Raw genomic sequence first — 26,694 nt, 5'->3', positions numbered from 1 at the left:
GCCTGCTTCTGCTGCCAAACTACAAATCGGGATCATCGGTGGACCTGAGGCGAGCTGAATGACGTCTGGGTACTCAAACAGGCCTCCTGTGATGGCACCTACTTGTCAGTCAGAGTGGCAACACTGTTTATTATGCATAACTTAAAGCCTTCATATAATTTGAACAGGTGAGCTATAAAAATTCTGTCTCAGTACAGTTGTCCGTTCGAGGATCTGCAGTTTTTGGTACTTGGTTTCACTTCGCAGCCACAGACGTTTGCATGGTTAGAATCAGTTACACCAGTTGAACTCTATCTGTAAGGACACTGTCAGTCGTTTTTCTTTTGGAAACTAACCTGATTTTGAGGAAATCTGAGGCAACTGGACTTGGCTGTAGGTCTATTGTCAGATCCGTGATCTACAACCAAGTTCAGTTACTTTAGATTTAACTCTCCTCAAAGAAAGATGGACCTTCACATACAACCTGACTTTGACTAATGAGTTAATACGAGTCTGCAGCATCTGCAGCTGAGGTTTATTTCTTCTGGATACTGGCTGTAGCTGCATACTCGTCCTGGTGCATACAAAATCTGGTAAAAATGAATGAATCAGTATTCTCAGCTCCAGGACTGAGGGTGTGTCATCGTCCACTCAGGGTGGCCTCAGCGTGTCATTGAGCCACCTTTTAAGGACCACCCACAAAATCCTGGACTGAAAACTGGTGAAAAACTGTTTTAACCTCTAACTCCAAACTTCAGTAATATATCACTGAAAGTCTTCATGTGTTTTCAGCAACTATTTTCCAACATGTTTTCCATGTGTTTTGAAGAAAATCTCTGAAGTCTGACCAGGAGTTCAATAACGAAGATCAAAGTACCACTGAGGGAAAAAACGAGAACCACAAACAGTTGCAACAGTATCAGGAAATTTTATTTAATTATATGTATATAATTCTGTTTCTTTGTTAATCGTTTAATTCATAATACCCATGAATATACAGACTATAACCCTCAATAACTCATATCTCTTTGACAATCTACTTATATCTTCTTTTAAAATAATTCCTTATAAGATCTTGGAGGGGAAAATCAAAGTAAAGAAAAAAAAAATAAAGGAAAGTTTCAGAAAGATTGAAAACACTGCCAATAATAATCACGCCCATAAGAGAAGGAAGAAAAAAAATACAAATAAAAACATCCTAATAATTAAAAAAAAAAGATACAACTTAAACTCCCTTTATGTAAAAAAAAAAAAGAAAAAGAAAAATACAACAACTCACCAATATAACAACAATAGCAATAATAAGAACAGCCATTTAAAAACAACAATATCTGGATAAACTGGCCTCGTGACGGACAGGCCTTTTAAACTCGTCAATACTGTGTGTGTGTGTGTGTGTGTGTGTGTGTGTGTGTGTGTGTGTGTGTGTGTGTGTGTGTGTGTGTGTGTGAGGAGGATTGCAAAATGTGGTCCTCTTGGTTCGTTCCTATGGTTACCCAGTGCGATGTTTGGTCTGGTGGCAGGTTGGAAAACAAAAAAAAAAACCCCAAGAAAGAAAGAAAGAAAGCAGGGCCGAATCAACTGCTGATCAAATATACATATGAAATACATACAAAATATCTGTGCGACTTGTTGTAAAAGCAGGGAGAGGAAACGACACACACTTTCAAAAAACACACACAGGACAAATAGTCTTGGCTTTATGTTACTGAGGAGCAGATTCACAAACACTTGTACAAAGACTTAAATTACCGCAGACGATCCATCACACACACACGCAGCAGGCGAAACTTAAAGCTGAAACGAGAAGGATGCAAGACCAAAAAAAAAAAAAACAACCTTGAAGAGGAGAGAGCGTGGCTGCAAAGACAAAGTGCAGGCGTGCTGATTGAGTTATGATTGGAGTCCTCTGCTTGTGTGACCATCCGTCATTTTATGATCCAGGCAATGGGAGGAAGTGGCAGACACAAGGCGAGGGAAGAGGAAGAGATGGAGGTGGAGGAGGAGGAAGAAGAGGAGGGGAGGCAGCCCTTTTGAGTAAAGCGTGGTGAGAGTTGGGAGGTCGAACAAAAGAATGACTATCACCACATGCACCAAAAAGCCTCACACCGATCCCAGAGTGCTGGCTATGGTTTCTGAGAAAGGAAACAAAATGACGCGGCTCGAGCCCGGAAAACAAATTTTACAGACAAAGAAGGGGCGAGGCCGATGAGGGCTCCAGATCTGGAGTCTATTTCAGACAAAGACGGGGATCCAGTGTGTGTGTTGGTCCATTTAGTTAGTAGGAGGGGGCTCCTTTACTGGTCCCAGCAGTGCAACAGGCAAAAAATTAGTGCAGGCTGAAGCTGGACCCCCCAGCGGGTGGTGGTGGTGGTGGTGTTGGTGGCAGTCACATCCAGAACAAAGCGAGAGGAGGAAGCAGACGCCAACAACAGACACAGATAATAACACACATGCACACACACAAAGAAACACGACAAGCCGTCTTTTGAGAGGAGGAACGAGCGCCAGTGTAGCACCAAATCACCCACGCTGAAGGAGGGTAACCAGGAAAACACACCGGCGAAGGGGAGAGCGCAAAAAACTGGCGTATATACTGTACAACCATGAAGGGGAGGATGGTTGGATGATGGTTGCTTGGCTGTGCGCTGAGCAGGAATAACTGTACAGCACTCTGACATTCCTGAGTTTGACCATTTTTGTTGTCGATTACGTCGCGTTCACGTCACATAGAGCGATCAGGGCTTCTCTGACAGCTTCACATCAGCCATGCATGTGGCGCAAACCCTCGCGAGGCTACATCATCCGTGTGACGTGAGCCCAGCGCTCATCAGCAACGCGTACAGTTTGTCTCAGTAGTCGTAAAAGAGCTGTTCTTGTAAAAAGTTAGCAACCGGAGAAACCGCAGCGACGGACGCCAGAAAATTCAGGCTGTTTACATTCAGCACTCAGATCGATGAGCCCAAACAAACAAACAAACAAAAAATCGTAATGCTTTGTTGGAAAGTGCATTTTTTTTTTGTAGATCGACTTCAAGTGCGGCCACGTGGGATAACATTTTTACATTTTTTGGGGGGCGTTCACTGACGGTTAGGCCTCTTAGCCTGCGTACGCGCTTGACGGTAGCGGATAGGAACGCAGGACAAAAAACAGCACGGTGGGATGTCGAGGCCAAGAAGTTAACCAGGCCCCATTTTCCAGAATACTGTTTGCTAAACATGACTCTGACGGACGACTTCAGTGTTTGTAACCTAAATGTCATTTAATATATGAAAGGAATACTGACACTGGGTCAGATATTTGGTGTTGGTTGTATTTCTTGAAGAAAAGGGGATGTTAAGGGGATACAGTAATGTTATACTCCTGTTTTCTTGCAGACATTTAGTCAGACGGTTATATTTCCTAAGTTTCAAGCCTCCGGCTCACATATCTGCTGCTAGTTTGGAGCCAAAAATGTTGGAAATGTTCTGGAAAACGGGGCTTCGGTCTCACTGTCGTAACATCAGAATGAACAGAAACTATGTTTTAATGCAGGTTGATTCGATCCACTTTGTTCCAAATCGTGTAGCGCCTCCAAAAAAATAATAATAATAAACAAATTTCCCATAAATGAAGGGAGATTTCAGTTCGTCTGCCCTCGCTACGAGTTCCAGGTCAAGAAATGTGTTTTAAGGTACAGTTCAAAAACTACAACATCCTTTAGTTGCTCCCCAAGCCAGGTTTCTTGCATCTCTCTGCCACTTTGGTTAATTTCAGGAATGCATGCATTCATATGAACATCATACACAGTTTGTTTGTTTTTTAAGAAAAAAAAAAGCGACAACAAACAAAGAAGTCTATAAACCTGCCAACATGCCAGTAAAAACATTAAATGTTTGTCTCAAAAAAATCAAAAAACTAGCAAATATAAACCCCAAAAACATACAAATACGACTCTGAACTGATCCGAAAACACTCGAACGACGGTGTACAAACAAAAACTGCGACAAGCACACTTAAAAATAACAACAACAAAAAAAAAGCTTTTATATTTTTTTGTATATACACACACCCGATTTTAGCATCCCCCGTTCTTTTAGCCCTCGATTTTTTTTTCCCCCCAGTTGTAATTTAAATGGAGCAAGACAAGAGAGTTATGGTGTTGGTTAATACAGTAGTATGAGTTTATATGAGAGGGAGCGACAGAGAAAGAGAGAGATCAGCGACAGGGTTTGATCAGGACAGGAGAGGAGAGGAGGTTTACTGTAAGATGGGACAGGATGAGGCATTAAAACAGGAAAACAATCGTGAGGTGAGAGGAGGGAAGAGTCCAACATGGACAAAACTGAAAACAGTATGAGTACGCCAGACCCTACCGCCCCACCCAACCACAGAAATTAAAAGTTAAACTTAGCTCTCTTGCAGTAGAAATGGAAAGGTAAGCAGTTAAATGTTCATATTTCTTGTTTTCTCTTTTTTGTTGTTGTCGGTTGCTTGAAGATGCATTTTTTTTCCTTTTTGTTTTTAGCATGTCGTTTTTTTGGAGTCTTCTTGTTCCAAGCCTCTGTGTGGCTTCGTCACTCTTTAGGGCTAAAATACAAAAATAAATAAGAGAGAGGAAGAAGAGAAAAAAAAATGCATTTTGAAAAACTTTGATTACTTCCTGTCAGATAAAGATCTGACTCAACATTTGCTAAAGCAGAGTTGAAAGCTGAAATGTCAGACAGTACACTGAAGAACTGCAGCCAAACGTGTTTCTACCAACAAGTTTCTCTGCTAAATCTAACATGAACAGCAGATAGTTAAGATAATAACTTTCACTTGTTTCACTTTCACGTTTAAAGACTGGAAGCTGATTAAACAAACACATTTGTGGATATAAGGGTGCATTCAGACAGGATCAGGCACTGTGCAGCGTGTGTCTATTTGTGCTAAACGTAACCGCTGTGAAACAATCAGGAAATAACTTTTTCTTTTCGCTGATTAACCGGCTTTATTGATGCCGGTGCTCCCTCACCCTCATTCGCTGAATCTGTCTCTCAACCCATCGGATAATGACTAAATTATTATTCTCTATTTTGCACCGTAAATTGCAACTCAGACTCAAATTTAGAAGCCGAGTACATGAAATAAGGTATCATATCATGAATCCACCTGGATAGCCTCAATTTAAGACACATTTCAGGCTGGCTGTGGATGGTTTACCCAATCCAAGTGTTGCAGCGTGACGTCAGGCTGCCTTTTTCCAAAAGTTGGATCTGGCTCAACTTCTCTGCCACAGGTCACTGCATTTTTTTGGTGCAAAACAGAAAAACCTGCGTTTACGCCTCTGCGTCTGAACGTGTCTGAATGCGCCCTAACTGTGCAGAACATCATATTTGAAACATTTTCATGTTTCGGAGCTTCCCCTGCAGAGTGTGAGTGTGTTCATGAAGTGAACAGGAATAAAGGTCAAATTTCACCAGTTCCTTCACTTGATATTGTTGAATATTATGAATGCTGACAGCAGCAGGACATTAAGTTTATTTACAGGACAATATCAATCTGTAGTTGATAATAAAAGGTCACTGTGTTGAGTTAAGAAAACCTGCTGTGCAACTTTTATCACCCTTTGATTCAGTTTTAGTCTTGTGGAATAATTGAATGACTAGAGTAATTGTATTTTTTACTAACACATTAAGCTCACATGTGGCTTTTGTCTGATTAAAACACAGAAACCACAAGTATTTCCACATTTCTCCACACAGCACGAGCCACGTATCTCTTATTATTAACTGGCTGGTGTAAGTTGAAGTTTGAGGTTCTGCTCTGTTTCTCCTCCACTGACATCTAGTGGCCGCAAATCAACACAAGCTTCATTCAGAGCTCTTGTAGTTTAAATAGAGACAAATAATGCATAGGATGAAACAGCTTTAAACGCAGCTTTATGACACAGATTGATACTTAGAAGTGGTTGATTTTCGACTGGTGTTGTGGTTTTAAAGGTTATTTTCTGATGAACAAATACTTCTGGTTCTTTTAACTTCCCTTTCGATGGCTGAAGTGATCGGCTAATGACGACACTGTAAACTAACTAATATGTGTCAGGTAAGGCAACCTATGCTAACAGAGCCCTGCACTGACTGTGTGTGTTTAATAGATCGATCATTTATCGTCCTCCATAGTGAACATTTGTTCCCACAGCCTGTACAGACATGTGTTTGGGTGTGAGGTAATGGTCTTCTCATGTACCTTTGTGTCTCAGGAGCCCTGGTAGGTTTCCTGGAAACGGGCGGTTTCGTCATAGATCAGTTCCTTCAGCTTCTCCTTGGGAAGGTCGTCGAGCTCCATGGAGAAAGTGAAAGGCTCCTCTGCTACTGGCTGCACACAAACACACACATAATACAAACATTCAAGTAGAAGCTCAAATGTAGCTTTAAAAAACGAAGTGGTAAAAATCGAGAAGTACAGTGTGGTACGCTGTTGCAACATGCTGCACACAGTTATTCAACCTTTAAGAGGCTGATCTGGAGGTAGTAGAAAAAAAAAAAAAAGACAGTTCAGCTTTTACTGCCAAGTCTGTTTATACAGGCTGAACGGTGCAGATCAGGACACAACACGAGTAAACGTAACAATGGTAAAAACAGCGGTAGGAGTCTGGCTCTGCTGACGTAAACTGAGACGTGATTAACAATTACATTCTTTAACGTCTCTAAAGCTGAAGCACGGAGCAAAACTTAATACCAAGCACGGCTAAGAGGATTCTTAGCACAATTAAACCTCGGCTCAACAACGACAAACATGTTTGAAAGGATCCAACATTTGTACAAATCTCAAAACTTGGCTTTTGTACTCTAAGGAAATCTTGAAAAGCTAAAGATTTAAAGAGTTATTTCACTGAATAAATTATATATATTAGTTTGTAATGGTGGCTCCGTCCGTGTGCGTACCTCATCTGTGGGGTCGTAGTACTGCTCCAGGTAAGGATGACCCAGGGCCTCCTCGACGCTGATGCGCTTGAAGGGATTGAAGGTCAACATGCGGCCCAGCAGGTCCAGAGCTACGACACATTAATCAAGAGCGTTAGTCACCAGGATGTGCTGCAACAACAACAACAACAACGCTGAAACAATCAAATTGTTCACTTGGTGGTACTTTTATTTTTTAATTCATTGTATTGCATCAGATTTAAAAAATAAAAGCATCTTAATATATAAATTTAAGATGGAGGTGGATTCAGTATGACTTTACTGTCACACAAAACTAACCACATGTTTTAATAGAGTTAATAATTAATGAGTATTTTTGCTGTACAGTATGTTCTCGTTGAAGCTCTCAGCTGTGCCAACTCCTCCATGATTATTGTGAATGTAAACAATATCTTTATTATTCTAAACAAACAACCCGCGTGGAGCATCTGACAAACAATAATCACACGTTGAAAGCATGTTCTATAAATGTTTTTTTTAGGTTTATAGGTGACAGAAACATCCTTTATTGGTCGAGCTCAGCGGTTACAAAAGAACAGCACAGTCTTTTGAAACTGCCACCTGAACGTCTGCATCTGCTGCCAACTGTGGGCCTGTTACAGCCGCTGCCTTGCCTGTAGTGTTTTGTTGTGTATGAAAAGTGTGTGTGTGGTCGCCCTACTCCGTTTGGTCCCGGCTGAGGAGGCATAGCAACCACAGTCACCTGTGTCTTGGAGGGCGACTGCTCGACCCGCAAATCTAATCTGCTAGTCTCCAATCTGAAGATCAACCTTATTTAACTTGAGCTCGCCCTTGTTGTTGTGCTCATAAATGGATCATATAAACTAATAAATAACTTGGTTTCTACCGAAAAACAATTGGTTTATCTTACTTCCTTTCCCCACACGAGCTGCGCTGTAACAGGGCCACGGAGAGCTGCTTTAGCCTCCACCTACTTCCCCAGATATGTTTTGTTATTTTAGATACATGCGTCTTATTTTCTCTCCTTTACATCCCAGGTTTATAAAAGAGCATGCGTCCACGTACCTTTTGCGTCAGCCTTGACGTAGATCTTTTCCCAGGGGACCCTGGGTTTGTCAGGCAGGGCCTGCAGGTAGTTCCTCGCCTTCATGTTGATGATGCAGTTCAGATCTTCTTGAGTTGGAGAGCCGAGGATGCCTGCACACAGAGGAGAGACATCTTTCTTTCAATACTCATGGGGCAGATGCCATCAAAACAAGTACTACTCGCCCCAGAGAATTAAGTAATGGACTAATGTATCATATCAGGTGCTTAAATGACTTCATTGTGTAATCATTTGTAAAAATGAGCTTACCCAGTATGTGGTTGAGCTGGTCCAGGTAGTGTTTCCCGGGAAAGATAGGCCTGTTGGACAACATCTCAGCCAGGATGCAGCCCACTGACCAGATGTCAATGGACTTGGAGTAGCCCTGAGACACAAACAAACAGATATAGTGAGGAGGAAAGGAGATATCCACCCTAACACAGAGTCTACATCAGTTCCTCACACACCTACCTTTGAGTTGAGCATGATTTCTGGAGCCCTGTACCAACGCGTGGCCACGTACTCTGTCAAGAAACCCGTGTGGTCGTGCTCGGGGTCGGCTATCCGTGCCAGGCCAAAGTCACAGATCTGAGGATGAGACAAAGAGTCAGACAAATGTCTTCTCAGCTCTTATGGCCTTTTTAGAGTTTGACAACATTAATTATCTCAATGGCATAAAGCACTTTTCATTTAGCTTAATGTTCTGCGGGTACATTTTATCAAACTGCATGTTGGTGGAAGTGGAAACAGGAAGCGGAAATGCTTTCAGCGATCGTTTAACAGCAAACTCAATCATTTAATAGGATGTATCTGCAAACAAAATCTTGATTCAGTGTTTGCCACAGAGTGGATGCTCGTCTGTGTCGTCACGTAACACTTAAAATGCACGAGAACGGAGTGTTTGAAGGCTGAAAGTCTGAAACATTTACAGAGAAACGACACTTTGGTGGAGCCAAGCCCAGCCAGGAAGGGGTTGGGTCAATCCATCATCCGTATCCTACATTCCTGAGATTCCTGTTCAGTGTTGGCGAGAGCTGGTGCGACGTGCTACTGGCACCGATGTTTAAATAAACACATAACTTGTGCTAATTTCTACAGAAGCTGACTGAAAATAAACAATCACTTTGAGAAAAATGCCCTTTTTTTCTGCCAAAAATGAACCAGTGTATGAACTGGGAATCATAGGGAGGTTTAATACGACATATAAATGCAGGATTTGCAAAGTAAGCACGTGTATGTAGCTGTTCTGTGCTGTAGGTGCAGCTGATTGAATAAATACAGTTGTCACGAGTGACGAAGGCTTGTGTGTGTGTGTGTGTGTGTGTGCTGACCTTGAGGTCACAGGTGGTGTTGATGAGCAGGTTGGAGGGCTTGAGGTCACGGTGCAACACGTTGGCCGAGTGGATGTACTTGAGTCCTCGCAGGATCTGGTAGAGGAAATAGCAGATGTGGTCGTTGCTCAGCTTCTGGCTCTTCAGCAGCTTGTACAAGTCCGTCTCCATCAGAGTCTGCACGATGTAGCTGGAGGGACGCACAGGTCAAGGAGGACAACGACGGGGACATAAGGACTTTGCCCTGAATTATTCAGCAACATAAGTTTATGAATAAAACCTAAATTTGGTTCGAGCCTCCAGATCCTGGATTCCTCCAACATGTTTAATTATTTTATTTCTTGCTGGACAAAATGAGAACTTCAACTTATGTTTAGTGAGGTCGGTAAAATAAGTGTGGTGCAACAGTTTTGTTCCTCAAATCATGCATGAACCACAATAAACAACCGTAACCAAAGCAACCAGTGTGTTGTTTAACACAGTCACAAGAGCCAGCGGAGTCCAAAACTAATAGTGAGAAACGTCCTTTGTGGTACAAGAGTGCACGTTTCTTAACCACACCAGGAATGTCAACATTGGTCAGTCCACTACTTTGGTATCTCAACCACTACTGGATGAATTGCCCAAAATTTCTGCTCCAATAGGACAACTGCAGGTATCATGGGATTAACAGTGGCTGGCTAACAACAATAACTGTTTTTAAACATAGAGAAATTCAGAAATTAATCACAGAAGACGTTTGTTCATTCATTGTTGTTTAAAGATCTACAAAAAGACGCTGCAGTTCCAGGCTGGATTACAAAGCGTCTGAACGGGACACGATCGCACTCGAGGCAGCTGCTCATTGGAGGTAAACTGTGTAACCGTGGAGATGTTTATGTTGTAACTGTAAGATAAATTCACACCTTCGCAGCCCACGATCGCTTTGAGCAGAAGGGAACCCAAACAGAAGATGCCAGCTCATCATATAGCGCCTCCTAGCTACAGCACTCAGACGACAGCTCATGCCTGCACTCACATTTTTCCGGTAACAAACTCCAGGAAGCGACTATGCGTGAAATCGATCTTGTGTAGCTCGAAGCGTCTTGGTGTACTTGTGTAAAACCACGTTTGTTGTCTCGTTGATACAAGAGACCCCGGCGTGCAGCGCTCCTACCAGCCGAGCTACATACAGAAAGGAATCGATGCCTGGTCCCTGGATTCGGTTACATCGGCCCTAATCAGGATTCATCACCAGTAACGACACGATACAACAAAGTGGAGCGACTAAAGCGATCAGACACACACACAAAAAAGATACAAGGACATCACACATTTCTTTTCTGTTTTTCAGTGGACAAAGCAGCTTTTCACAGAGAAAGTAGCAACTCAGCAGCAACTCGCTGACCGGCCGTGCCTACAGTCCACTGTTGGCTGCTCTGCACCGTCACTGAGGCTGACATACTCAAATGATCTCCCAGTATAGAGGATGAATAGTTTGACCTAGACATCACAGAGTACTTCTTACAGCCTGAACTCAACAAGACGATCAGATATGTAAATTACTATCAATGTCTTTAGCGCGAATCGATTAGACGTCGCTAATAAAGAAAGCAAAAGTCTCATAGTACAAATTGTCATTTAGAATCATCTTCAATCTTCAAGCTCTGTAGCACGAGTAGAGTGAGAGAAAGCTGGATTAATAACTGCTTGTTTGTTTGGTTTAACCTCACCACAAAGACACGCCGCCTCGGTTATTGTTTTTATAAAAGGCGTAGTCTCAGCCACACACCTAAAAATGAAGAAACAACACCACGGCCGCTTTTTATAAGTTGCTGAACGCAACACAACCAGATGTTTAAATGAACTACTCTTTGAGTAAGTGCCACTTTTTTTCTGTTTTTTGATCAGAGGTACTGATTTGAACTGTGGTCGGGGACTGTGGCTGATCTTTCTATGTCGGAAGCAGTGACTCGATCTGTCACGAAGACTCAAACGCATCTCATATAATAAGTTGAAGCATTAGAAAAAGGATACACATCCCTCATGTTGTCAATGTGCCGTGCCCTGAGAATGTCGTTGATGCCGATGATATTCTCATGGTGGAAGCGCAGCAGGATCTTGATTTCTCTCAGCGTGCGCTGGCAGTACGTCTGGTGCTCAAACGGGCTGATTTTCTTGATGGCGACGCGCTGGCTCGTCATGTTGTCCAGAGCGGAGCTGGATAGAAGCACAATAGAAGTTTCATATTACACACTGCAACAATCCACACACACACACACACAATGACGGTATCAGAAAACTGGGCTAATGCTAAAAAAAAAAAAAGAAAAGAAGGGTGTTGCACAGTGCTGATGTACATGTGATATGTGGTGAAGTGCTGTAGGTGTAGGCCTGAGTGTCAGTGTGGTGTGGGTGTCGACGGTGTGTTTTCTAGGGGGGGTTTGGGGCCCAAGCTAGACTTTTTTACACACACTCATCCTCAACAGGAACAATAGTTACATCACATCTTTCCTCTTTTAGTGGAGGCACATTCACTTATTGCACAACACACTGCGTAGACCGGGGGCACGATCACACGCCTCTGTGTGTGCCTTCAACAAAACATCTGTGCAGCGGTGACCTGGCAGAAACTCCTTTCACTGTGTTGACAATGTTTACAAACGCTGCAGCAGTGTGTGGATCACATGAGCACGATGACACGAACAAAAAAACAGTACAGTGCTCCTCCTGTCACACACACTCTCTCTCCTTGTTTGATCATGACTGTTGTCATCTGTGTGAGACATCCACACACACACTGATTGTGTTCACAGTTCAGCCTCAGCAGCAATGACTAGGCACTGATGTCAAGTGCAACAGGGTGGCGTGTGTGTGTGTGTGTTTTATTAACACGTCCACACAAAGCTTTGGAGATCACATACAGCGATAACACACGAGGAAAAAAAAAAAGAGGCCTCGCTACAACTGCACACTATTCCCACTCGCATCCTCTGCAGCAGCTCTGCTGCAGGCTCGACTCGTTTAGCACAACACAAACCGAGCGGAGATGAAAAAAAAAAAATCGATTGAACTGAGTCAAACTTGCGGTCAAATGCATGTCTGCAAAAAAAGATTTCTGATCCGAGAGCAACAACACACACACACAAAAAAAAAACTACGTCCTGCGCAATCACTCCCGATCTTGTTTCCTGTAAAGCTGCTCGTAGCCACGCCTGTAGCTGCACGGCTAGCCTGCTAACCACAACACGGGAGGCGTTTGAGGTTAAATAAATGTCTGGATGTCGGGCAGCTGCTTTGAAAACACGCGTCGTGACACCTCCTTTGTTTACTACATGACGCTTGTTGAATGTAACAGCTGTGTCCGTGGCGTTATTTGACAAAACAAGCTCACGTTGAGCTAGCGCTTCTTGGCTGAGACGCCGTGATGGCCGATCACTCACCACACCATCCCGTAAGCCCCTTCCCCGATGTACGACAGGTTCGTGTAGCGGGGCCCCACGTCGAACATCTGGCCCTTCACGGACTCGCACTCGGGTTTGGGTCCCGCTGCGGGAGCCTCATCACGCCTAGCCGTGGAAGCCGCCTCGGCAGCAGCGCCTGCGTCCCCGACCGCTGCGGTGCTGCTCGTATCCTCCATTCTTCCTCCCAAACGGCTCCTGCTGCTGCTGTCCGTGTGTGGTGTCGGATCCGCCGCCGCCGCCGCTCTCAGCACGGTTCAACCGTTTGTCCAAACAAAAAAAACAGGCTGTAACCGACCGGATCGACGGAGTTCGGATGAGATCAGACCGGGGCCCTCGCGCTACTACTGAGGAGTAAATGGATTTCGTGCGCGCGGAGCGGATTTGGTCCTCTCAGCGCCGAGCGTAAAAGCGCGTGCCCAAAACTACGGTTTAACACAGGTGCGTTGGATATGCCTCACAGGGGCGGATTTGCATGGGCGGAGTCGCGTCTGTTCCCTCGCAGGCGCCGCCCATTCGGCTGCGTTTTCACAGCGAAACGAGCGCGACGGACCCGCAAAATAAACACGCAGCAGCCGCGAGTGGGCGTGCCGAAATATGTTGCACGCTGCCTGTTGTGACAAGAGCAACACACTTTGTGATTTAATCGACATTTTGTCACGACATTAGCGTCGTGTTAAGACTACAAAGACTACAAATCCCAGATTAAAGCCATACACGCGCAAAAAAAACAACAACAATAATGTCGGATTTTGACGCTAGAAGTCATATATATAAAAAATATATTATATCAACTTCAAAATCTGACACTATTAGTGATTATTTTCGATAAAAAAAAATAAAAAATCACCGACAAATACTGAAATCTTATCACCATGGAAACCAGTGCGAAAGCCACGCCCCTCTCTGCCACCTCACCGCGTCAGGGCGGTGTACTTCCTGGTTACTGCATGTTTCTGTGCTTCGAGTATTGCCGATTGATTTTTTCATGTCTCAGGGTTATGCAACATTTAGTCCTCCGACCACTCTGGATAGGACGACTCCGTCTAGCGCTCACTCTCCTCGGACTCCCGCGCACCGTCTGCACCGCCGGAGTCAGGTACGGACAGCAGCGCTTGTTTATTTTTACATTACAGGACAGTTTCGCTTCATGTTCACACTGTAATCCACAGTAGGCATAGTTAAGTGCTTTAGTAGGTAAGTTATTAATCACAGGTATTAACAGCAGAGCTGTTTTTGATATAAGTGTGTTTATTTATGTCATTTAAATGAGTTTTGTGAAGTAAATATTATAATTTAGTCAGCAGATGTGTTTTGTTGCATAAAAGTAGCTCTAGCTCTACTGACACTGTGTGTTTTTCTCCTGATTATGTATGTTATCAGTGTATGATTTATGTTGTAATCACTTATTACATTATATATATCACACATATTTTTACATTTTCTGAGTAGTGAGGAGGGCAATAAGTGCATATGGGATGGCGCCAGGTTTTGCAGGGAAGACAGAGCAACACTTGCTTACTGGATTTCTTATGTCTCACATTTCCTCCCTTGCAGACCTGCTATCTCTTGCTCAAAGTCCCATTCTTTTGCAACCAGTCAAACCGCTAGACCAGTCAGTACCAGTTGGTGTAACCTCTACGGGACGATGCCATCCTCAGCCGCGCCTCATACCAAGTCCAGATGCCCCCAGTATCCAGGGTCTAAAGTCGAGCGCTTCCCGGTGCCTGACGATAAGGTGGACTGGAGTCAAAACTGGCTGCAATATAATCCAGTCAGCCACACCAACCCGGCTGTACTAAAGATGCCAGAGTGGGCAGATCCTGATATTGGGTGAGTGATACCTGATCAATCAACCTATATCGTCCAAAATAATCTTGCCTGTTGCGAGACTGCTATACATGCACTTTGTTTTCTAAGATGAGCCAGTTTTTATGACTTCTTCTTGTTTTGCAGCTCTTTCCATCCACAGTTCAACGCTGTGGATGGCTGTGTGGACAGAACAAGCTTTGAGGGCAGCTACAAAATCGAAAATGGAAAGCCACTGTAAGTAATTGAGCTCCTACAAAGGGTTCCCAAACATTTAGATGACAGTGGACGGTGATGAAAAAAATACACATTTAACAGAGTCTAAACTTACTGAATCAAGTAATATCTAGGGGAAGGCTTTAGCCCCTCTTGGGTTGATTCCTTGATCAACGCAATACACACTGGGGACAGTGCAGACTCACTAATTAGGTGACTAGAAACATCTACCAGCCACCTAATGTCTAGGCCTTGGTCTTGTGACATGCCAAATATGTGCCCTTCCTGCCTCCTGTATTAATGTTTGCTTGACAATTTCAGGTCTTAATGCAAATTAGCCCTGTGATGAACTCGGCCCCTCCTCCTCTAAGCCTCCCTGTGATCCTGATGAGGCTACACAGTTACAGAAAATCAATGGATAGTTTTGTTCAAAAACAGATAGTTCACATCTGTATTTAGTCATTTTAAAGCCTTTATGGGTAGAAAGTGGACTCAAAAAGAGAGTGATAGCAAGCTTATCTAATCTAACACTTTGATAATGTCACTTTGACATACAGCAGCAGCTTCACAGAGCTGCATCAGGGCAGATAATTATCAAGGAATCCTTTTGCATTACCGGGAGTTATTTTATTAAATGTTAAACACGCCAGGATGACTGGTCAGACCAATGCTGTGAGTGCTTGTTCTAAAAGTCTTTAATAGGTAGGTCTACAACTCTCCTTGTGCTTGTGTTTTGTGTTTGTATGAGTATTTATTTATGTTTATTTTGACTTTAACTCAAACATGCTTTAAATAACACCTTTGCAATTTTACTTTTTTCTCATTTAGAAATCCACTTGGACGCACAGGAGTGACTGGTAGAGGTTTGCTGGGACGATGGGGACCCAATCACGCAGCAGATCCGATTGTCACCAGGTAACTTTTTATTTCCATGTCTGCATTATCCAGATTCTTTCTAACCTCATTTTAATTGATGGCCTGATGTGTGTCACTGCCTGGCAGATGGAAAGTAGATGCCAAAGGAGCAAAGATGAATCACGCAGTCTCCAAACGGCCTATCCTGCAGTTTGTGTCCATCAAGAGGAAAGACTGTGGGGAATGGGCCATTCCTGGGGTTAGTGGCTTTTGCATGTGTCTCTGTTAATCCAAAATCAACACTCAGATGTGTTTCTGCGACTCACTTGTTTGTTTGTATGTGTTTGTTTTGTAGGGCATGGTAGATGCAGGGGAGCAGGTCTCGCTCACGTTGCAGCGGGAGTTCTCGGAAGAGGCGTTGAATTCGTTGGATGCCCCGGCAACGGAGAGAGCGAAAACCCATGAACGCATCACCAAACTCTTTAAATCATCAGGCCTTCAGGTCAGCAGCTGACTCCCTCTCACTTACCGTCACATTTTAGTCAACGACTGTGACAAACAAAGTATCTTTGTTCTCCTTTAGGTCTTTAAAGGCTACGTGGATGATCCTAGAAACACTGACAACGCTTGGATGGAGACAGTCGCTGTCAACTTCCACGATGAATCAGGTTTTTCTTTGTTTATAGTTCTTCAGACGTCAGATCTCTGAGTTTTTTAGTGCACTGATTTATTTTTGTTTTTACTGCAGGCAACAGTGTAAGCGAGCTGCCACTTCAAGCTGGAGATGATGCGGGACAAGTCAAGTGGGTCGATGTTGACTCGTCCTTCCCGCTCTATGCGAGTCATTCCCATTTCCTAGAGGAGGTTGCCAAAGAGAGGAAGGCCCACTGGTAACCAAGGACGAGAGACTCTATTCTGACGTAACAAAGAAGGGTACAAACAAGCCTCTCTGTGCAGAGAGCGCGTATGATTTTAGAACGCATGACACCTTAAATATGTGAATCATCTCGCACTTATTTAATTAAGCAATCATAGTTATGACAATGCAGGTTTAGGCTACAAGAACTTATGAAATGAATGAAACTAGCATGTTGAAAGCTTGGCTGCAGCTTGTGACTTGCTGCTTTGCAGAAGACGCTAACGTGAGACTGTAAAACGTGAGACTGTAAAACGCGAGACGCTACTGAGTGCCACGCCACATTGTATCTGTAATTATGCTAATTTATTCACTGTTAACAAGGATTGCATTAACACAGCGTGATCGTGGAGGAACAAACACAATGAGCTGCAGCGAACATAACACGTACTACATTAATTTAAGTGTGATAAAAGGGGGGGCGCAATCAAAATTAAAAAGTGTAGACTCACTTTGATCTTTACATGTGAATAGAATTTAAAGACGCGATGAAGCTGAGCTCAGACAGGCCGAAGATGGAGGACAAACATGTTTACAAGTGGGAACAGACAGTGGGAAGCAAAGGTTATTTCACACAAAACAGCTCGCCTTTACGGAAACCGATCAGTACGCGATGAGGCATTAAATAGCTCATATCTGTTCATGATGCAAACACCAACACCTGGTTCACAAGATGTAATATGAATATTCTGTATGCTATTTCCACTCACCACTCTGTGAAAGTGGTAAGACTGAAAACATGACTGTATTATGTCTCACAAATCCTATAAGCTCTTTTCATTTACTGTTATGGCAGCTCAGGCCGCAACATTTGCCATATTCAATTGGATAAAGGTGATATTACCAGCAGCTGAGTGTGTGTGGAGTTGCTACCATTTCTACCTCACTACAATACAGTCAATGCTGATCCACGTTCAGCCGCTGGACTCTTACAGGCCGCTTAATATGCCTATCAAAGTAACAAACTAAACTTTACAGCAGGAGCACTGAATTTTACTCAAACTAGCAACCTGTCAGTCACAAAATCCTCCAACCTTTCCCTTAAAGTTTTATTTTTTTCTGCCTAAAGTGAACTAAAAGTGGTCTTGTGTTCTTTGTTGTTAATTTAACTCGCTCTAAACTGTAAAACATCGTGCACCTGTATGTGCCATCTTAACTCTTCACGTCTGAGCTTACACATTGAAAACAGTAATGCTCAAATGTTTATGCAAACCTATAGACCGTCATGCAATATGAACTATAAAACATGATTTTTGTCTGATTTTAAGAGATCTACATTGATGTTTTTAACAAATTATATCATAAAGAGGAACACGTCATGGAGAAATAAAAACTCCCTATACCTATAATTTTGTTCACTGTGTTTGTCTTGTATTGTTAAATTGTGTGTTGTCTGTGCTGTGTACTGGGACCCCTCATGCAGGCCCAAACACTTACATCTAAAGGCTACTTCTTGAGTGGGTGGTCACATTTGTAATCATTGACTACATTGAGTGTAATGATTTTTTTTTCAAAGTGCCTTGAACCTCAGAGAGTTATAGCAAGCTATGCTGCTGTATTACTGCAGATATACTGTATGTGACATGTAAGAACATCTCAGGTTAGGAGCTGCCAGATAGTACTTGAAAGCCGAGAACATTTACTGTATTTAAACAGGTCAAATAGTTTGTAGAAAGTCCAGTTTGGTCAAAAGAAAAGATGTTCTCACTAACTAACAGCATTAATCCAGATTTAATCTGCAGACACAGCTCTTCCTATGTTTACTTAAATGGCTGCCAACACAATTCCTGCAGACATAATTCAAGTTCAAGTTCAGTTTAATTGTCACACATAAAAATACAGGTACAATCATAGTGAAATGTATTTTTTGCTATGTGAGCTCCTACAATTTGTTCAAGTAAAATATACTGATAAAGAATAGAAAACTGAATAAATAATAATCGTAAAATAAAAGTAACTTTGCACAGCATCCATTCTGACTTGTCAAAGCCAGAAAAACACAGGTGGATGTAACAGCAATAGCGATGGCACAGGTCCATTAAGTGTCCTAGTTACAGTGATGGAGGCACACACACAATAGCAGAACCTCCCATAAGTGGAATGCAGCTATCATTAGTACACCTGAGATCTTCCTGCTAACCGTGCTGTTCAACCAGTCTATAAACACTTCCTCACAACCTGTGTGACTGTGAAGTGAAATGAATGCCAAAAACTGCAGTTCCTCAAACGTCCACTTGAGGCTGGCTACAGAAGTGAGTCAGTCTCCATAAATCGATATGTTGAAATGTCCAACTTCACAGCAGAAATAAACATGTTTACAGCCTGGTACAAAAAACACTTTTGGTCTCTATAGCTACTTTCCCCGTTCATGACAACTGTACTGACGGCGAATTATTATATAACTTACCTGTTCAAATTATATTAAGGCTTAAAGTTGCAGAATTACCAGCACGGAAGCTTTGATTGACAGGTGGGTGCCATTACAGGTGGCTTGTATGAGCACCCAGGCGTCATTCAGCCAATGATCCACATCTTTGCCACATTTAGAGACCTACGGGTGACATCACAGGTACACCGTCCATTCTTTATACTGTCAGTGACTGTTACACAAACTTTTTTTTATTTTCAGTTGTTATTGTACAAAAGCTATGAACAGACGTGCTTGTGTGCTTTTAATGCCCTAGACGTCATTAAATAAACAATCAGCTTCTGTATTTATACATATTTATATGTCTTTTTTTAAATATATATAACTAAACTTCTTCCCTGGGGTTTCTGTGCTTTATCATCCAGCAGGTTCTCGTGGATCGTGGCTTCTGCTGTGGTCCTGCATGACGTCCACTTCACATATTACTACTGTCATTATTGTTACCATATCTCTATTACAGTTTGTGGTTAGTTAATGATTTGCTGCTGCTGTGCATCTGGGTCTCTCTATCTCTATCACAGGTTCCACTGCTACTGTAATCATTTTATCATTCATTGTAATTCATTGTCATTTTATCATTCATTGTAATTGTACAATATGTTTGTGTTGATTTGTTCTGTACACATGACATCTATTGCACAGGGATCCCTCCTCTGTGGCTCTTCCTGAGGTTTCTTCCACCTTTTTTCCCTGTTTTGTGGGCAAGTTTTTCCTCACTCGAACCGAGGGTCTAAGCCGGACAGAGGGTGTCACTCCCTGTACAGATTGTAAAGCTGTGCAAGGCAAATGTACTTTGTGACTTTGGGCTATACAAATAAAATCTGATTTGATTTGATTTATATGTGTTAGTTGCTGGGGTAAGTTGAAGTCTGAAGAATAAAGCCTGTCATGTGTCATGTAGGCCCACGTGTGTGCAACGCAAGGCCTTTGACGGAACAACTACACTACCCATGAGCCTTTGCGACAGAAAGCCGCTGTGGCTGACGACGTGGCTGAGGGACGTTTGAACGGACCGGGTTGATTCAAACGAGGCAAACCGGCTTTTGTTCGCTCACTGCGAGGTCAGTCAGAGTTTAGCTGCTCGGGCGAGTCTCTCCTTAAGTTATTTTTTTTAGAAAACATATCATCGCTGGTTTAAACATGTCGGGGAAAATCAAGAGCCGCAGTGCCGCAAACGCAGACTCGATCACCGGCGGCGTGTCCTGCGATGAGCGCATCTTGCGGGATTGTCATCAGCTGTACACGGATCCCGACAGCGGTGAGTTGGCTGACTCAAACCCAAACCTGGCCACAGATCACGGAAACACTCACCTGTCTTGTAATAATCAGACAGCGAGCTGTTTGCTAACCAGGCTAGTTAAGACGCGTTAGCTTTGATGCTAACTGAGCTAACTGACGTGGACGCTAGTTCAATTAGCTCAGCTGTGACTAATTAAGTCAATTAATGAATTAATGATGAGTCAGCGCACACATCAGACGTTTTGGTTATAAGTTGGTTAGCTCATGAGACACAGAGTCTATGAACTCTGGGTGCCCATAAATGTTACATGAATTTAAAAAAATGATGATAAATAATATTATATTATCATATTATATTATAATATGTGTCTCCTCTTTAACACTGCTCACACAGGCTGTAAGTCTGTCCTGGGTCCAACAGGTGCCACCATCCTTCATGTTACTCCTTCAGACCAATGCAGCCTGTAAACTCTGACAAAGGGCACATATAACCCACATAGTTAGTTTTAGACTTGATATTATTGGTTTTTAAATCACTGAATGGCCTGACCTTTGTGACACGCTATGTACCAAGCAGGTCCCTCAGATCCTCGGCATCTGGACTCCTGGTCGTCCCCAGAACCTCCACAAAGAAGTTTTGTGAGGCTGCTTTTAGCCACTGCGGCCCCCATCTCTGAAACAGCCTCCCTATGGATCTGAGGGACTGCACAACTTAAGACATACCTCTTTAGCCTGGCTTTTATCTAATGTGCCTCGCCGTTCACTGCTGAGTTTTTAGGTCCTGATCACTCCCTGTTACTTTTATATCAGGTGCTTATTCACTGTACAGGTCTTATCTTCTTAAATTATGCTGTTTTTACTCTGTGAAGCGCTTTGGGCTACAATTCTGTATGAAAGGTGCTATATAAATAAATAAAGTTGAGTTAAACTAATCGTCAGTGATTGTTAAACTGTGTCATCTGTTTTGTTCAGGACTGATCTCTGTAGCCGAATCTGTTGGTGTGACGTTGCTGCCGCCCAGGAAGAAGATCACTGTGCTGCTGATGGGCAACCACTCAGCCGGGAAAAGCTCCTTCATCAACTGGTAAACAGATTTTTGTCCCCGTCTGTAGGGACTGAGAGGCTGGTTCATCTCTTGAGCAAGATACCGAACCCCTCACTGCTCCCAGGGTGTCGCTATGTTGCTGCCCATCACTCCACGTGTGTGTCTGTATATGTAAAACTTCATATTAATTATTTTCTTTTCAGTCAGAGGGCAAGTCTGTCCACTCAAGATCAAACTGCTCAACAACTGGCAAACTAAAGTGATGTTCTATATGAAACAGTACACTTGGTCAATATCACATGAGAGGGTGTGCTTTACCGTCAGTGACGAAGTCGGTTTACTACTCCAGCAATTAGTCTGAGCCTTAGTAACGACCTAACAACAGAGGCGATGTCTAGACCCAGTCGACTAATGTTAAAGCTTTCTAGAGATAATAGAGTTTCCCTAAATTAATAAATACTGCACAAATAAACACAAAACTGCCTCGCTAGTTCAGTCTTCAGTCGGCGAGCAAGTTTTATTGATCCACAAGTTACATTTGTTACAACACAAACAGGCATAAGCTAGGAAGTTTAAAGTGACTGCAGTATAAATAACAAGAAAAGTCTAAGAGAAGGTAGAACATAGAGCTGTGTCTGTATATAAAAAAATAAATAAACATAACTCTGTATAATAACTGCCACCCTCCTCTGTGCAGAGAGAGAATGCAGAGTCATTGTGGAGTTTTAAGGCAGTGGGCAGGAACAACTTCAGTTGCGAGAGCTGCAGCAGACTCAGACAGAACACACTTGGTTGTTTGATCTGTGCCGGTAGCTTTCTGTTATCCCTCCTTTGCACAGTTTTACAAGCAAAGTTTATAAATGCCTGCGTAATGAGTGCAGCAAAGCTCTTCACATCAGCCATTTTTGCTGAATAATATAGTTTTAATTTATTTTAATTTGACTTTGTGGACAAAACTGACTTGGAAACAAACATTTCTGCTCCACCTGTGCATCACTAACCCGCTTACCTTTTTTCTTTTTGTTATATTTTTTATCAGGTATGTGGAAGAGCACATTCAGCGCACTGGAGTGGCTATTGAGACCCAGGGCTTCAGCTTTGTTACAAGTGGCCGCAAGAGAGAGTCTCTCACAGTGAGTGCAACAGTACAAGCACAATAGGTTGACATTTATTGACGTGTTCTTCATCTCTGAGTCAATTTAAAACTTTACATTTGAAGTCGTTCCTCGTGATAAGTCCTTATATACATTAACTTAGTTCCTCTCTAGTGATTTCAGTTCTTCTTGACATCCTGATACCTGGTTCACGAATCTCTTACTGAGCCGGTTCTGTTTTTCTTCAGGGAAATGCCACCCTCCACCTGTATCCACACTTCAAACCTCTGCAACAGTTCAAAGGTGAGATTTCAGCTCAAATCACAGTCCTTCCCTTTCTTTATTTGAACAGTCAACACAATGATGCACTTTGTCTCCGCCTCATTGATCTGTTCCCAAATTCCCAGCATTCTGATGGAGAGATTTGCTGCTTTGTTGTTTGTCTGTTCGCTGCTTTGCAGCTTTAGGATGCAACAGCAGCAACAACACAGATCGATCCGTGTGGCAGCACCCTCACACTCCTTGTCCTTTTTATAAACTGATACAACGAGCACTTTTCTCTGATCTCTTTAAAATGTCTTCTAGGTGTCTCAGAGTACTTGAGCACAGAGATCTGCACGTCGAGACAGAAACGGTTCAGCCTGGTGACGTTTGTGGATTCGCCCGGGTTGGTGGACGGCGATATGAAGTATCCCTTTGATGTGGACGAAGTTATCCTGTGGCTGGGTGAGCTGCCTCTTACTGACCTCGTCTGTTGTCACTCCGTAGTTATCACGGGGTCCCCTGAGGCTTTTGGAGCAGCTGGTGTTGTGACACAGAGTTATTTTAAATGGTATAGAGCTGCTCTGTTGACGTGACATCTCCAGTTAATGTGGCCTCTGGGACTGAAATATTATAAAGTACAACTACTTTCCATGCTCCACACTTTGTTTCATGACCTATCATCTTGTCTTTTAGAGGTTAAGTTGGAGCCACATCTGCTATATTAATACAGTGTGATTAAATTGTGCCATGACACTAAATAATGTATCTAAGTAAGAGCTACACTAACTCCTTCTCGCTTTCACTCTCAGGTGATCTCTGTGACCTGATCCTGGTCTTCTTTGACCCCATGGGTCAGGCCCTGTGCAAGCGCACCCTCAACATCGTGGAGAGCCTGAATGAGAAACACGGAGATCGACTGAGGTTTTACCTGAGCAAGGCTGACGAGGCCGGGGGAGAGTCGGACAGACAGGTATGAACAGCTGCAGCGCGGGTTAATCAATATTCTGTCCAGCAGTTGAAGTAAACTTTAAACTTTGTAGATATTAAAGAAGCTTCCACATCAGAAACTATAAAAGCACACGCAGTGTGTTTTCATATTGTCAGACCAGTAATGACCTAGAATAGAGCCTCTTCATGTTAAAGTGTGTGGGTAGTTGAAAGCTTCCGTCAAGTGTCTTTCCCAGTGCGGCTTTTAAAAGTACAGAACACGCGTGTAAATGGGTCTTTACTTCCATAAAACACACTTCTGCTTGCAGTCAGGAAGTCGCATCTCTCATACTCTTACTCTTCTGATTCTGTTCGTCTCAGAGAGTGATGATGCAGATCGTCCAGGAGCTCTGCAAGCGCCCAGGACTCAACAAATGTGGTTTTGACATGCCCACCATCTACATTCCTAATCCAAATAAGGTGAGACGCGCTACTTTCGTTGAGTTTGAGGTGATCGTACACTTTCTAGGCTCCTTTTTTAAATTTCACATGTTTTGTTCCTTTCCCCAGCCAAGTCGCTGTGTCAACCAGATCGAGGAGGTGTGTCGCACGGTCGAGAAAACGATTAACCAAACCGTCCAGAATACACTCAACTCGCTGGAGAAGGACTGTGAGATCATCAGCGAGGCAATCGCTGATACACTCATTAACGATAGGTAACTCTCAAAACCTCTTTGTGCTACAGGGACTCTGCATATGCTCAGAGGTTTGAGGTTAATTTCTTTGCCTTCTTCTCGCAGGCAGACCAGTGTTGGGAACCGACGGGCGCGCTGTAAGAGCTGCTTCCTCACTCTGCTTGGCTTCACCGTCCCCATGGCTCTGATGGCCTTACTGGTGCTGGGCGCTCTGTCCAAGGAGCTGCTGGAGATGGCTCTGGGCCATGAGGGTACAGAGACACTCTCTCTCTACCTGGTGAGTGTTCAAGCCGCCGTTTACTGCTGTGTTGTGACATGTAAAGCCAATCAAGTCTAATTTAGTCGCTCTTGTAATCCACAGTCTCCCGTAGCGAAAGTATTTGACTCCCTCTCTGTGGAGCAGCAGTTTTACGGTTGTGGCCTCCTGGTCCTTCTCTCCTTCCTCCTGCTCATCATCGCACGCTTCTCCTTCAGGTACAACATGCTGAATCAGCTGCTGTGCCTACACAGTCAGCCTGAAATGTCTCTGAAACTGAGACATGGCTTTGTTTATTTCATGTGCCCAGCTTCTAAATCTGAGTGTGGCTCACAATTTACACTGAAAATAGATACACAAAGATCAGAGAGAACTGGTCGAGCGAGATAGACAGTGAATGAGAGTGAGCGACTGACAGCATCGATAAAGCCGGTTAATCAGTGAATCAAAAAGTTATTTCCTGATTGTTTCGAAGCGGCTACTTTGATATCTGAATCTAACCTTACTGTCAGGTCACCATTTTAATTCATTGTAACATATTTGTTTTATGTGAACACAGTCCTAATTCACCGTTTTTCCTCAAGTGCAATTTAATTTCTTTTTATTTTAGTTTATTTATCTTGATTTTTCTAGTGGACACATGCAACACATACGTCTAACTAATTCCAGCTGAACAATAGTATAAATTTGCTGATTTTCTTCATCTTGTCTTGTTATAAAATGAATATTTTGGGTTTTTGGAGCACAAAACATGCAATCTGACAACAGAAATTGGGACAAAATTTTGATATAATATTTTCTGACATCTTAAAGATCAAATGCCGGCAGCCCTGTCGTCCATTTTTAGTACCTACACATTTGCACTGTATGTGTGTTCTTACTCCACTCTTCTGTTTTACTGCAGTGCTGATACTTTCATTTCCCCTTGTAAAATCAAGAAGATAATCTATGTTGAGCAGCTGCATGTAAATTCAGGCCCAACGTTGGTTTGTGTGTTTTAAAAACATGTCTCGTGTCATCTTTGCAGGACTCAACCCACTCTGTCAGGCAAACAGAAGAGACAGCTTCAGGAGAAGCTGGAGTACGTTCAGGAGGTGGTAAAGACCAAAAAGGTATTATGAGTGTGACCGACTGATGTGGTGCTGGCAGTAAAAAGGCGGTGTTACTGAGGGGTAGTAATCTGTCTTCTTCTTTCCCTCTAGAAAAAGCTGTATGAGGAATATCTTCGGCAGAGTGTCAGCGATCAGGACATGGACTTGTAAAGATGTACACAACGATTCAGCACACTGACGTCAGCCGTCATGTCACTCTGACCACTCGATGCTGTCTCATTGATGTGTATAAACACGCGGTACTCTCCAAGTTCTGGTGCTTTGGATACTGTAAAGTCTGTTTACCTGTTAGATAATGTTACCTCTGTGAAAACTCTCAAATCACACTATCTGCAGATTAGTAGAGTTTCTCATAACAAATGAACTTTTGTTACTAATCACGTACTCGTTGTGAGCGTTTATATACATGTACTTGATGTGCCTCTGCTCCATCCACAGGAACTCAGGCATGTACCACTTAAAGATATTTATTATTCCTTTATCAGAGAAACTGTATTTTGATTAAAGGGCATATAGCACTGTTTCACATGAGTCACTTTGTATGAGATTTTGAACACCAGCATTTTATACAGAACTCTGCGTAGTATTACGAAGATACAGCTTTAGTATGTAATATGTAGAGTATTCAATTATCTGCACAACTGTTATCCAGCATTTTTAATCACTAACCATTTCAACTTTTTGTATTTTCCTGTTCTACATCGTGACCATGTTTTTAACTACAATTGACTTAAATAAAAAACAATGTTGACTATCAGAGGCGATGCTTTTTTTTTTTTTTTCTTGGGTCGAGTTGAATAGTTAAAATGTACCTCCTATGTCTTAACTACTTTAAGATGTGAAGGAGAGTTCATAAGGAGTTCAGAAAAGAGGTGCGGTGTTCAGAGAATTTAACTGCACTTACACAAGACTATATCACGATGTGACAGTGGATGTTATTGACGTCTCTTGTAAAAAGTTCAGAAGGTCAAAGATATTTCTCATTGTGCGTTCTTACCGTGTTTCATGCAGGATATATAAACGTGGACAACCCAGTGACTTTTTAACAAGAGTTCAGAGTTGAAATGATAAAGTAATATAGGCCACCTGTCACAAA

The 26,694-nt window shown here is 42.8% G+C and overlaps 3 protein-coding genes across 4 annotated transcripts; 2 read left to right on the top strand and 1 right to left on the bottom strand.

Moving 5' to 3' along the window:
* Positions 1 to 891: 891 nt before the first annotated feature.
* On the bottom strand, positions 892 to 12,958 carry mapk3 (mitogen-activated protein kinase 3). The gene is made up of 9 exons (XM_010744047.3): positions 12,725 to 12,958; positions 11,319 to 11,501; positions 9,303 to 9,492; positions 8,443 to 8,559; positions 8,242 to 8,356; positions 7,953 to 8,084; positions 6,888 to 6,997; positions 6,190 to 6,318; positions 892 to 4,548 (listed from the first exon to the last, which is right to left on the bottom strand). The coding sequence occupies exons 1-8, from the start codon at positions 12,919 to 12,921 to the stop codon at positions 6,199 to 6,201; spliced, it is 1,164 nt and encodes a 387-aa protein (XP_010742349.1). The 5' UTR covers positions 12,922 to 12,958; the 3' UTR covers positions 892 to 4,548; positions 6,190 to 6,198.
* A 90-nt stretch (positions 12,959 to 13,048) lies between these two features.
* nudt9 (nudix (nucleoside diphosphate linked moiety X)-type motif 9) lies at positions 13,049 to 17,887 on the top strand. Of its 2 annotated transcripts, XM_027285267.1 has the most exons (9): positions 13,049 to 13,183; positions 13,740 to 13,841; positions 14,300 to 14,575; positions 14,699 to 14,788; positions 15,596 to 15,682; positions 15,770 to 15,881; positions 15,978 to 16,124; positions 16,206 to 16,290; positions 16,371 to 17,887. In XM_027285267.1, exons 2-9 carry the CDS (start codon positions 13,744 to 13,746, stop codon positions 16,514 to 16,516), a joined length of 1,041 nt encoding a protein of 346 aa, XP_027141068.1. In that variant the 5' UTR covers positions 13,049 to 13,183; positions 13,740 to 13,743; the 3' UTR covers positions 16,517 to 17,887. The 2 variants fall into 2 exon arrangements, with proteins under 2 accessions (XP_027141068.1, XP_019119203.2); XM_019263658.2 differs by lacking the exon at positions 13,049 to 13,183 and having other exon boundaries at positions 13,575 to 13,841.
* Positions 17,888 to 19,877: 1,990 nt separating this feature from the next.
* Positions 19,878 to 26,357, top strand: si:ch211-11k18.4 (EH domain-containing protein 2). Its single transcript, XM_019263654.2, has 12 exons — positions 19,878 to 20,224; positions 21,178 to 21,289; positions 22,290 to 22,383; positions 22,593 to 22,647; positions 22,930 to 23,070; positions 23,418 to 23,578; positions 23,917 to 24,015; positions 24,106 to 24,251; positions 24,336 to 24,507; positions 24,592 to 24,704; positions 25,514 to 25,598; positions 25,689 to 26,357. Exons 1-12 carry the CDS (start codon positions 20,107 to 20,109, stop codon positions 25,746 to 25,748), a joined length of 1,356 nt encoding a protein of 451 aa, XP_019119199.1. The 5' UTR covers positions 19,878 to 20,106; the 3' UTR covers positions 25,749 to 26,357.
* The last annotated feature ends 337 nt before the right edge of the window (positions 26,358 to 26,694 follow it).

Source organism: Larimichthys crocea, chromosome XII, assembly GCF_000972845.2.
Source record: "Larimichthys crocea isolate SSNF chromosome XII, L_crocea_2.0, whole genome shotgun sequence".
Lineage (NCBI taxonomy): Eukaryota > Metazoa > Chordata > Actinopteri > Sciaenidae > Larimichthys > Larimichthys crocea.
The sequence above is the reverse complement of the archived record's forward strand: the minus strand, read 5'-3'. Positions and strand labels throughout refer to the sequence as shown.

Coding starts and splice junctions, on each gene's coding strand:
- nudt9 (XM_019263658.2), top strand. CDS start 13,618: ATGGAAACCAGTGCGAAAGCCACGCCCCTCTCTGCCACCTCACCGCGT. Junction 15,882..15,977: donor GGGAATGGGCCATTCCTGGG/GTTAGTGGCTTT, acceptor TTTGTTTTGTAG/GGCATGGTAGATGCAGGGGA. Junction 16,291..16,370: donor CAACTTCCACGATGAATCAG/GTTTTTCTTTGT, acceptor TTTTTACTGCAG/GCAACAGTGTAAGCGAGCTG.
- si:ch211-11k18.4 (XM_019263654.2), top strand. CDS start 20,107: ATGTCGGGGAAAATCAAGAGCCGCAGTGCCGCAAACGCAGACTCGATC. Junction 22,384..22,592: donor GCAAGAGAGAGTCTCTCACA/GTGAGTGCAACA, acceptor GTTTTTCTTCAG/GGAAATGCCACCCTCCACCT. Junction 23,579..23,916: donor GGGGAGAGTCGGACAGACAG/GTATGAACAGCT, acceptor TGTTCGTCTCAG/AGAGTGATGATGCAGATCGT.
- mapk3 (XM_010744047.3), bottom strand. CDS start 12,921: ATGGAGGATACGAGCAGCACCGCAGCGGTCGGGGACGCAGGCGCTGCT. Junction 9,493..11,318: donor ATTGACAACATGAGGGATGT/GTATCCTTTTTC, acceptor GCGTCCCTCCAG/CTACATCGTGCAGACTCTGA. Junction 8,560..9,302: donor ACACCACCTGTGACCTCAAG/GTCAGCACACAC, acceptor TCTCATCCTCAG/ATCTGTGACTTTGGCCTGGC.